Source organism: Galeopterus variegatus, unplaced genomic scaffold (genome assembly GCF_000696425.1).
Source record: "Galeopterus variegatus unplaced genomic scaffold, G_variegatus-3.0.2 Scaffold6814, whole genome shotgun sequence".
Classification (NCBI taxonomy): Eukaryota; Metazoa; Chordata; class Mammalia; order Dermoptera; family Cynocephalidae; genus Galeopterus; species Galeopterus variegatus.
In genome coordinates this window covers 25,892-38,331 of record NW_007732925.1, presented here as the reverse complement: position 1 = coordinate 38,331, position 12,440 = coordinate 25,892, and the positions used below count along the sequence as shown (strand labels likewise).

The 12,440-nt window shown below is 35.9% G+C and overlaps 1 protein-coding gene across 1 annotated transcript in view; it reads left to right on the top strand.

The window, feature by feature from the left end:
* LOC103606745 (focadhesin-like) overlaps positions 1-12,440 on the top strand; it is a gene marked incomplete at its 3' end in the record, with an annotated part of 75,026 nt that overhangs the window by 42,226 nt on the left and 20,360 nt on the right. The window contains exon 8 of the mRNA XM_008591301.1: positions 6,333-6,425. Within this exon, the coding sequence (XP_008589523.1) occupies positions 6,333-6,425 (93 nt within the window). The remainder of the gene's footprint in view (positions 1-6,332; positions 6,426-12,440) is intronic.

The following is a 12,440-nucleotide window of genomic DNA, read 5'->3' as shown; positions in this document are numbered from 1 at the left end:
CAGTGTTTTTTGTTTGAATGTTGTTTGCTTTTCAGTGTTTTTTGTTTGAATGTTTGTTTTGTTTTGTTTTGTTTTTACCTGCTTAGGTGGGACAGAATGGCTAGAGTGGGGTGTAGTTGTATATTTCCCTTCTCACACATGGAAGGCTAGAGAATGTTGGAGTTGGACAATTCTCTTCCGCCAGCTTAGTTAGGCTGTGATAAAACTTAATTAGGTTAGGCTCTGTTAAATAGTTTCTTCTGATGGTAGACCTTGTTAAGAAGAACAGAATACTCTGGAATGTTTCAAAATGGTTCCTTTTCCCTTCCCCCTGCCAGAATCACGAGGTGGTTTTTCTCTGATATTCACTGTGAGAACCTTGTTGTTCTCCTGGAGGTAAAACTCATAAAGGTGTAGGGACCCCCTTATGACTGGGTCCACCTGGAGTTTTTAATTTTCAGACTTGTCTGCACTTAGCCTCCAGGCATTCATCAAATATAGTTTGGGTTTTCCTATCCTGGCACTGGTTACCATGGAGGTTTCTGCCTATGGGTTTCTGCTCTGGTAAGTTATGATTCTCTGTATCTGCCTATCTGTCTCTCCAATTTGGGGGGCAGCATTTTGCTCTGTGACCTCGCTTCTTTTACAGATCTCAGAAGAGTTATTGATTTTTCAGTTTTTTCAGCTTTTACTTGTTGTTAGGATAGAGTGTTGACCTTTAAAATCCTTACATTCCACACCAGAAACCACTGCTGTTCATGTTTTGAAGTGTGTTTTGTTTTGTGTAATTGTCAGTACTTCTCAAAAACTGTGTGTTAGCTAAATCAAGTTATTTTCAAAGCCATGAGAGCTAGCTATTTAAGTAATCTGTGATAAATTCCTTTTGAATGTGTTGCATCCCCTTATTTTTTGAAAACATTGCATTTTTTTGTTTGACTTTTCTTAAAGTGAAATTCTCCCATGTTGCTTTTGGAAGAATCATAGGTCTAAGTCTGATTTGTCTTTGGCCTGACATCCAGGACACTTCTGCATTTTTTGCCTTGTTTAGTTTTCTCTAAAACTGAAGTGCCCTCTCTCTTTGCTCCTTTGAACAGCGGACAACCAGTGGTCATTTCAGATCTACTAAGGCTTCTGCAACCTCAAGTGACTATCCTCTTCTACCCTGATTTATATCTACTTCTCATCCTGAGGTTAACTTGGCTCCTGTTGAGGAGAAAGCTGAAGGTGAATGATAGTTTTCTTCCGTGAAATTTGCTGCCAGTCTTGTCATCCTTTGGCATTTCTAACTCTGATGTGATACTCACCTAAATTGGATGATACTGATTTGTCCCTGGGTGAGAATTGCAGTCTGGCTTCATTATTTTCTCCACTGTTGGGAATATGCAAATTTTCCTGATTCTGCCACTAGTACCCAACCATTTTTATGCTTCAGCATTAGGTAATGAGCTCTTTTTTATTTTTATTTCAGAGAAACCTTGTCTAGACTTACTGGCAGCTCTGCTCTGAACGAAATTGTTGGTTCTACATTCTTTCTTTTTTTAAAGTGATCATCATTTGATTCTTTTTGCCTTTAATTTTTAATTAATTTTGTCTTTCTTCTGTCTCCTTTAAATTTTTTCCCTAGGTCCCCAAAAGTGTGTATGATATAACCAAACACTTGAAATATAAGTGTATTTGCCCTTTTCTTTCAGTTTCTTCTTTATTTTAAAAATGTATTTCTTATTAAGCACATGGAGTAGTGTTAGCATTTCTGCAATATGAAACAATTAGATGAAAATTGTGAATAATAATGGGGAGAAGTGGTATCTGTGCTTATCATACATTCCCCCTAGAAAATACTGCAAAAAGTATGGTTTGCTGAATTTTAGATACTCCATAATTACCATGTGGATGTGAGTTGTTATGGTAACTGGGTTTCCCCCATTCTATTAAATAACAGAGTAAATTAAATGGTTGCTTGAGATGTGATTGAATTGTCAGCTTTCAAACTAATGTTATCCTGACAGGAAATAGGGGTAGAGGGGTGGGAGAGAAGGAGGAGGAGAGGGAGAGAGTGAAAGAGGGAGGGAGGAGAGAGAGGAAAGGAGAAAGGGGAAGAAAAGAGAGGGTGAGGTAGGGAGAGAGAAAGAGAATATTTAATGTCCAGAAAGCACCTACAAGCAGAAGAGTGGCATTTACTTTAAAAAGGTGTCCTTCTTTCTCTTAGCTTCTCACTATTTGTCAGGGGACAGGAATAATAAAACATTATTTTGTGCCAACACAAAATAATTTTCAGAAAATTAAAGCTCATCATTTATTGTGTATAAACAATGAGACATTGAATAGCTTTTGGGGTCTCTAACACTAACTGCAAACGGTTTTTCTTCTGGGACTATGTGAAGAATGTGTGTGTATATCTCAAAGTCAAATGTAGTGGTTCAGCATTCGTTTGTGTGTCTGTATAGCAACTGAAATGAAGTACTTCTTACTTTTTTGATAATAAATGTACATTTGGAAAGTTTGAAAAATGACTTTATGAGATTGGGATTTTAAAACTAGAAGCAAATACTTAGCTTACCGATTAATTTTTTCATGCTGATCTCTGCCTTCCCATTCTAGTTTGACAGTCAAAGAACCTCATGAAAAGTTTGTCTTACTTGATTTAGCATATTTGATGAAGGACTTTTAAAATGGGTATTTTCTAGGGGCTGGCCACTTAACTCAGTTGATTAGAGCTTGGTGCTGATAACAGCAAGGTTCAGGGTTTGATCTCTGTACTGGCCAGTCACCGCCCCCCCCCCCCCCCCCCAAAAAAAAAATATATATATACACATTATACACACACACACTAATTAATTAAAAATAATTTTTAAAATGGGTATTTTCTTATAGATGGAGTAATCATTTTTGTTAAGATGACTCAAGAGGTAGAACACACTACCAAATTTCTGAGCAGTGTATTCTGAACAGTAAATTAACTAATTAGATGGCCATGTATTCTCCTCAGTATCAGTGAGGAAACATGATTGCTTCTTTATTTTCTCTCCCAACATTCCATCACATTTGTGAACTGTGTTTATAAGCAGGATATTTTTTGTTGAGCTAGTATTTCAGGTATACTTAATTCGAACCTGGATGATACAAATAAAAAAGTTTAGGGAATTTCAAAATATAATACCTGCTTTAAAATCTTGCCTTGTCCCTCACAATGTTTTTAACTGGAATTAAACATTTCCTGGCTAGAACATTTTCGACATGCTTAAATTTCAAATAACTGTGTTCTCGAAAACTTCTGTTTGTTTAGCTGTGTCTACTAACAAAAGCTTTGTAACTTTTTTTTTAAATTTACAGAATGATTTAAAGTTGAATACCATAATTTTCTGTGCTTACTTACTTATGATAGAAAAAAATTTACAGAATGATTTAAAGTTGAATACCATAATTTTCTGTGCTTACTTACTTATGATAGTATGGTTTTCACATGACAAGAATTTGTCTTAAAGAGAATGTTGTGTATTTAATTCTGTTAAACTCAGTGGGTACTTAATTGAAGATAAGACACTGTTATGGGTACCATAGGAGGGATTCCAGGATGGATAGGACATAATCTCTGTCCCTTAGGACTGTATATTAAGGTCCATACACACATAATCTAAGACAGAATTTGTGGAGAGTTACAGGAGAGCCACACAGAGCCACACTAGAAGTATAGAGATGGGAGAAATTATTTCGATAAGTAGAAATGAGAAGACAGGACATTCAAGGCAAAGGGAGCAATGAGTACAAAGGTCCTGTAAAGTATAAGACAAGCTTGAGAATTGACTTATAACTCAGTATCTCTTACACACATGGAGACTCTACCCTACTCTTCCCTAAGCCATAGGATTGCTCATCTCAACAGTCTAGCTGTCATTGCAAGAGTGTGTGTAGTTAGTTATAGAAAAAACAAACTTCACACGTTCATTACAAGTTGGTGACACAGTGATTGAGAACCCTGATTTGTCATCTGCTCAATATCTAGGTTGCAACTTCCTGATTTGAAATTATTTTGTTAATTTCCTTCAAAGCCTTCATACAATTATAGCAAATTATATATAATTTTTATGCTCTGTAAATGCTAACTGAATTTATTTTTTGACCTAGCGATATTAACCTAAAGTATAGGCAATATAGGTGGCTATATATTGAATAGAAATAGCATCCTAAAATGTGTGGTTTGTTTTGAAATGGTCAGGGGAGTTCCTTTTGCCCATAGCAAAACTAGAACATAAAGGGATGACTATCTTCAGCTGTTTCCCTAAGTCTCTCTTCATTAAGGGAAAGAGCAACAGAGTGCATTTTTAAAGACATTTATTCACAGCTAACTCCATAGAACACTAAGACAAGGGTACAAAATCCCATAAAACATGGGGACTTCAGGCGGCGTCTAGACTGAAGCATTCTACTGTGCCCCTGCACCCGCTTTCACCTATGGTTGAAGCAGCAGGGGGATTAGCTTTAACCTTCAGTTTATAACCTCCTAAAATAGGTTTCCTGGCATGAATGTCTTTGTGTTTAGAAGCTCAATATTTGATTTGCTCATTTTTATTTACATTTTTCCCATAATCCTTTCCTTTTTTTAACTTATATATAAGATGCAATTGAGACCATTGTCTTCCCCCCAAATTGCTCTTTTTTGCCAATTTCCTGAGGCTATGGATATTCTCAGTAGTGCAATGATATCCATGGATTATTTGGCAGGAAAATTTAAAAGCATTGTGAGGTTCTAAAGTAAGAGATAAAAATTTTTGTTGTGGTGTTTGAGTGTTGTTTCCATTAAATCCAGATTTCAAAGTAGGGCCTAAAGATAGTTAATATGTTTTATGAAAAGGGAACAGAATTGATAGGAAAAAAGTTGAAAAAGATTGCCTACATTTTGAAACAGAGAGCAGGGCCAAGAACTGATTAATGCCTCCCCAGCTGGAAATATGGCCTGGATAATAGTTTGCTTCCTGGATAACAAGAGAAGAAGCAGGAATTGGAAGGTTCATTCCTTCAAGGACGTATTGACAAGGCTCCCCTCACCCCACTTGGTGGAGTGAGTACTTAATCAGAAAAAGAAGAGCCCTGTCTTTATAATATTTTTAAAGTTCATTTCATGGTATGAGTATCTGTTTCATACTGTTTGAGTATCTGATTTTTAAGAAAGCAGCAATGCCTTAAGAGGTGACAGAAAGCAGTCAGAATTCTCTTTGTTCTCTTCATTCCCATAGATTCTTCATAATTTTGCTTTATAATCTATTTGTGCCTGTTTCTGGCTCTCCAGACACTATCTAGAAAGCTCTTTGCAGACACAGATGGATTGATAATCCTCTCATTCTTCCACAGTACCTTGTGTATAGTAGGCCCTCACTAAAACTGGGATTAAAAAACATACCAGAGGCCATGGGAACCAACTATATTCAGAGCGGCTGTTCTTTTCTCTGTCCTAAGGCACTTGAGAAAATTAATTCTTATAATACAGTAAAATGTCCTTAAACACTAGTTATGATTCTGGTGTAATTATATATAAATTTGTCCTTTTTTTTGTCTATAGAACACAGACTAAAGTTTTAGTTGTTTTAGTTTAGATGAGATGAGTTACAGGAAACATGAAATGTGATGCATTCTGACTGTTTTTCTTGAGTGATCTTTCTTTAACAGAAGCAGACCTTGGGAAGATTTGTTGCAAGATAGTCATATAGTAATAGGTAGAAACAGAAATGACTATGAAAACCAGATGTTTTGTCTGGGCCTCTGTTCAGAAACAGGGTTTCAGTGTTGCCATAGATCATTTTTCTCTTGTTTACCCACACTGATTAAAGGGCATTTATCTAGTGGTGTGCACAATTGCTGTGTGCAGTTCTCATTTGCATGCTCTTACCACCACCATGATTTTGACATAACATGATATTTCTGTTGGCAATTTTCAGTTTATTACTTCAAGAATTATCATATTGGAAATCCAGGATATGAACAATATTTATTTTTATTTAAAATTACTAGGGGGATTTGTTAGACAATGCCTAGTTTTCTGACATTGGCAAGAGACTTTACAGAGTTTCCCCCTAATTTTCAAGGACAGATTTGTATTACACATAGATATTAACTTGTTATTATTGTAGGATTTTATTTGCTTTAATTTAGAAAATTTCAGGCTTACTTTATTTTGACTTTGCAAGACTCTAAACTCTTCTCCTTTGGAAATATCCAAAAGGTATTATTTGTGGTTCCAATCCTGGACTGAGTTTGTTTTAGAACCTAAGTCACTTAAAGAAAGGGAAGGAAAGAATTGATGATATAGCTTTAGTTTTATTCTGTGCATTCTAACATGTTGCGGTACATTTTTCCCACAGGTTCACATCCAGCTTTCAGAGTGGCACCGTGCAATTTTTCTTCCACAGGCGTGGCTTGCATATATGAATCGAGCTTATCATGCCATTTTACAGGTAATGAAATCATAGGATGGTTTTCTTTGGGGGAATGTCACCTTCTTACCTCAAATTTTACTGCAAATGTGTATTTAATACAAAAGTATTTGGGAAAATAGCACTATCAAGCGTGTGATAGTTATTTTTACTCACAAAAGAATGTGAGGCATATATATATCAATGCACCTAAAGTTTAAGTGTTGATGCCCCCCAAATCTGTGTCTCCCAGTCAGAGCTCCCTACTGAGCTTCCTTCTGAGTTCCACTCTCCCCTGTCCCACTGCCTTCTGAATGTCCCCACTTGGCTTTCCCATAGCACCTTGACTTGAGCGCATCCCAAACTGAGCTCATCGCCTCCCCCTGTACCTGTGCTTCCTCAAGCCTGACTTGCTACATCTCCAGTTTTATCTCTGAATCCTTCCTCTAAATTTTTATGTTTCCGTCTTGCTAAATTTATTTTCCCAAACTTAATGTGTCTTCGCTAACCTCTTGGCTTTTCCACACACTTTTTTCTATGTAAGAACCTGCCATTCCCTCTTTGTTTACCTAATTTCTTCTCGTTTTTTAGATCAGTATATCTGGGCAGGCACTTGAGTGCCTTACTCTTCTCCCCACTGGATTATACACCCCTCTATGTATTTCCTTAGTACCTGTGTTTCCCTTTTTGAAGCCATTATCATGTTGGTTATTTGTCTGGGGCCTCCAATTGTCTCTCTGCTTCTTAAGAGCAGGAGCTGTGTTTCTTTCTCTTGTTGTCTCTGGCATCTGACGTAAGTGTCTAAAACATAAAGAATGCCTACTAAATAAATAAGATATACTCAATTCAATCCAATAATATTATGTTATAGTTTGTGAATTTTTAAAATTAGAAATAACTTTTGATTAGTTGGGGAATATATAAACAGTTAATATAAGAAAACAACTGTTCTTTTTCCTAGCTTGAAATTTATTGTTAAGAGTGATAGAAAAAATCTGATCCTACCTAAGTAATTTCTGTCCCAGAATAAGATTCTCATGGAGTCTCAGGAGTGTGGTGTTATGGTTAAAGATAACAGCTGTCCTATAAAATGAGGTGAGCTGACCTATGAAAGGAGGGATGGTAGGAGTAGAACGGAGGAATGACTGAGCGTCTGAGTATTCATCTCTCATCTCAAATTATAACCTTGCTGTAACATATCTTATTGATCCTAAATTTATAAAATACTGTTATATCTTCAGAGATTCTGATTCATTAGAACTGAGTGGCGGACTGTGAATCTCCATGTTTAACAAGCTGCAGGTGATTTTAATGCATTTACTCTACCCAGCCAGACTTTGAGCAACACTGCTTGTGATGGTTCCCCCAAGGCACTGTAATCTGCATTTTAAAGATTTTTCTTTGGAATAATTGTTTCCTTTTGCTCATTGTTTCCTTACTATTTTTTTTAATCTTCAGCACCATCAGAATACCCAATATGTTTTGAGTAGATACATGAGTAAATGAATGAATTACTCATGTCTCTACATGTTTTTTTAACTTCATTATATACATCCTGGCCGATTATAGTTTTTATTCAAGAAGAGTGAGATTTAAGTCAGAGTATGAAATTTTTCTCATATTCATTTCTCCCCAAGTAATTTTGCAATGTTTTTCTTCACCAAACATTTATGGAGCATTTTTTACTGGCCAAGCCCCATGCTGAGTGTGTGGGATATAAAAGGGAATAAAGCACTCCTTCCTCCCAATGAGCTTCACGTCCAGTGTGGGAAACTAACATGTCCACTAGCAATTCCAGTACAATATCTCTGATGCTTTAATAAAGGATGTACCAAATGCTATAGGCACCTGGAGAAGGGAAGAATAGCTCCTCCTCCTGCAGAATGAACTGAGAATTTTATTTATCTCTTAGTGTAAGAAAGGCTAAATTGAATAGTATTATGGTATAATTCTTACAGATGATTTGCATTTGATTGAAAAAAAGAAAAACTCTACCATTTTTTTTAGAAGAGCTACCATTTATTGAATAACTAGTGTTTGTCCAACACTTAACATATATTATTTTAATTAATCTTTACAGAAAGCCTTTGAAGTTGGTGTTATCAACCTCGTGTAAAATGGGATTATTGGTGGGGAAGCAGGGTTAGCTAGGAAAGCAAAGCAAATGGCTCAAAACCCAACAGTCAGTAAATGAAAGAACTGAAACTCAATCTGGACTCTTCTGACTCTGGAGCCTCTGCCTTTTCCACTGTACCATGTGTTTTCACTAACATCATCATTACTTGTAATAATAAATAATTCAAATTTGCTTAATATTTTAGAGGACAGATCTATTGGTAAAAAGCCTGCTGACTATGTTTAGTAATGCAGGTTGTTATTTTGCTTTTCTACTGTTTCAGGTGATGGTGTATATCTTTATTTATTTATCATTTAAGTTCTCTTTATTTTGGGTTTCTAAGTCTAGTTCCGTTGAGAATTGGTGACAGAAGAAGTGGAACTTCAGTATTATTTGAAAGTACAGCAATGTGTTTTATGCTATCTCTATTACTTGAAAATACACTGATGTGTTTTAGCTGTTAAAAAAGCATTTAAAATGAGTCTACACCCTTAAATAGGATTTATGGCATCTTAGAAGAATTGGAGCAAGTGCCAGACTTCTTGCCTATGTCAAGAATTTCTGTCCTGCAGGACACTTCTTGTATACAGGAGTTATAGTTACTTCCATCTAGACATATTTTGTAGCGTTAAACTGGAGGATCATTTAGAGGAACCATATTTTATTCAATTAAGCCTAGGAGACACGCTAAAAGGTGCATTCTACATTCCTTCCTGGAGGCTGATTAGGATGTGAATTAGTTTGAGATCTGAACACTACTAGTGGCTTCTGCTTAGGTATATGATTTCAGCCTCATCTAATTCTTCCACAAGAACTTGGAGTTGTGAATTATAAGCATATCAAAGTGGTTGACATGGGGAAGTATTTGGATTTCTTCCCATTAAGGTGAAAAATGCAGAGCTGACTGACAGCATAGAGATGATTTTGGTAAGGAGCCATTTACAGTCTTTTTTACCTTGTTGCCCTTCTGGGCTGCCAAGGAGGTTCCGATCTCCAGCCTCTGTAAAAAGGGCTATTTGGGATTGTGAATATTACCTCAGTAGTAGAGAAGTATGAAAGCAGGGTGATTACAGATACATGTTTCCTGAGTTGGTCAGCTAGTTGCAAAATAATCTGAAATCAAAGCCAGGGCCAGGAATTGTGATCCCTAATAAAATACTCTGACCATTTGTAAGGTTTTTCTTTTTTTGTGTGTGTGTTTTTTATTTCTTTCTTCGTTTTTAATGTACAAGGATACTTTAAGTTCATGAAAAGATTGTTTTATTTGTTAATTCTATTTTTCCATGAACTTTTTGAAGTACTCTCCTATAGTGAACTAGGTGAAATTGTTCACTATTATCAGCAAGGTCCTGGTTGGATAGACTAGAGATAAATTATGAGGAATGTGAAAGATTAATATTGGAATCTACAGGCAATCCAAAAATCTCAATTCAGGTGATCATTTCAGGCTTTTCTCTCCCAATAAGTGTTTTCCTTCCTTAACCACAGCTATTTAACAGAAGCAGAGATGACTGAGTTGAATGCCACTGGATCTGTTACCAGTAGCCAAGAATTTGAAGGCAAGGTGGATCTGAATAAAGAGCCCGATGTGGACTGGGTGGGAGGGGTTAGGAGATGTTCCAGAAGAGCAGATGGAAAGAAACAGAGATTCCGAGAAAGAAAAAATATGAAATTTTCTTAGTTATGATAGAATAGTTGTACTGGTTTATGACTACAGGGGAGATTAGAAAAGTAGGCCTTCTCAAGAAGCTACATGTATTCTAGCTTTCTTGTGTTTTATTTCTAAACAGATTTTAACCTTTTAATTTCCTCTTCATCTTTTTTGGAAAAGCATCATAGGAAATAAATGTTTTAGGAGTAAGGAGGCATAATTTAAGAAGCATGACTAGCTTCTTAAATTAGGATGTAAGAGAGGGAATAAAAATTTTCTATTTTGCTTTGCCTGCCCTTCTGGGAGGACAATATCAATATTAAATATTCATAGTAATATCTTGCTAGTTTGATTGTCCCTGATACCTTGTTCTAAGAGACAGAGGGGAGAATAAAACGGTCAGGATTCTATCTGAAAATATGGAGATGGGGGTGGGGGGCTGGCTCAGTTGGTTAGAGCATGGTCCTGATAACACCAAGGTCCAGGATTTGATCTTTGTACTGGCTGGCCAGCCAAGAAAAAAAGAAAAAGAAAGAAAGAAAATATGGAGATTGAGGATGGATATGATTGAAGTAAAGAAATCATGAAGGATGTATGTGAATAGAGTGTCCATCAAATTTAATCCCAGAGTTCCTGAAATGGTGAGCCCTGGGGTACAGTGAACCAGAAATTGTGCTAAATACAAGGACTCTGGACTGATAAAAAAGTCCTTCCCTTCAATGTCTGGCAACTGAAAGTATATGAAAGAAATACAAGGATGTGTAACTTTATAGTCTGCATATTACATTTTTGGGAAACTTTTACTCCCTGAGGTTATGCAGATTAAAAATATGAATTATTTCAGGAGGGATTTAGGTATATTCATGAAAGATGGTTTAATAAGAAGATAATAAAAGGAGATAGGAATTTTTGGTTATTGACAAGAAATCTAGTAGTAATAGCTATTATTTGTTATCAGGCACTATGCTACATAGACAATTTTCAACGTTATTTAATGTGATGCTCTAATATCATGAGATAGTTGTTAACTACATTTTACAAATGAGAAAACTGAAGCTTAGAGAGGTAGAGTAAGTTACCCCAATTTACACAACCAATAAGTGGGAAGTGTCATTGGACCATGGTCGTCTGAGTCCAGAGCTTGCATCCTTAACCCTTCATGCTACAGTTCTTTTTTCTCCAGAGTATAGAGAGATACATGCTTTTCTTCTATAGAATACACCTTAGAACTCTAAAATCAATAAGAAAAAGACAACCAACAGAAGAACTGACAGAATAAGAAATTCAAATGGTTAAGAAACGTGAAAAGATGCTCAATCTCATTAGTAAACAGTGAAATAAAATTAAAACCATAGTGAGAGCCATTTCATAGCCACCAGAATGGTTAAAAATTAAAAGTCTGACAATTCCAAATGTTGCTGAGGGTGTGAAGTAACCAATATTCTTATTTACTGATCGTGAGAATGTAAGCTGTAACAACCACTTCTGAAAATGGCTGGGTATTACACAGTACATAATATAATACACAGTCTGAGTTCTTGTCCAATTTAGTGTCCATCAATAAACCAGTATTTTACTTACATTTAAATAATGTAATTGGTGAAGGAGTAAAGGGGAAAGCATCTGGTCAAAATAATCCTGAGAAAAATAAACATGGAAAAGATAATAAATATTTGAAGGCCTTCATCTTAAGTGGATAATATTAGCTATATTTTTATTATATGGTAGATGTTGAGAATTACAATATCTATTTTTCTAAGTTCACTCAAGAAACAGAAATGAAACAGAAATGTAATGTGGGAGCTGTTGGAGAATAACTTTTGTTGTATATCACCTGAATCTTAAGCATTACATACTTATCCAACTTATTTTCTACCATTCTGTTATAATACTCGTACCTAGTGCCCAATCTTGTCACAGTGTTTTGTTATGCTGAAAATTATCAGTTGCTGAAAAGGCACATCACTACCATATAGGGGATTTTTTTTTAATGGGACCAAATTGCTTTAATATATATCCCCCAATGAAGTTCTCTTCACTAAATTTGCCAAATGTACAACTTCTCCAGGATGTACGTCTTTGGTGAATGTAGAAATACCTGAACAGTGATCCGATTATTCCTCCTCACACATCCTCTTTCATAATCTAATATCCTATCAGGAACACTGAAGTTCAACTGGGAAAAGGATATGTTTTTGTTTCCCAAAGAAATTGGAAGATTACTTTGGTCATCAAGTCTGCATGCTGATTTATGCTGTGTTTTTTGCAGGGAAGAATAGGAGAGCTGGAG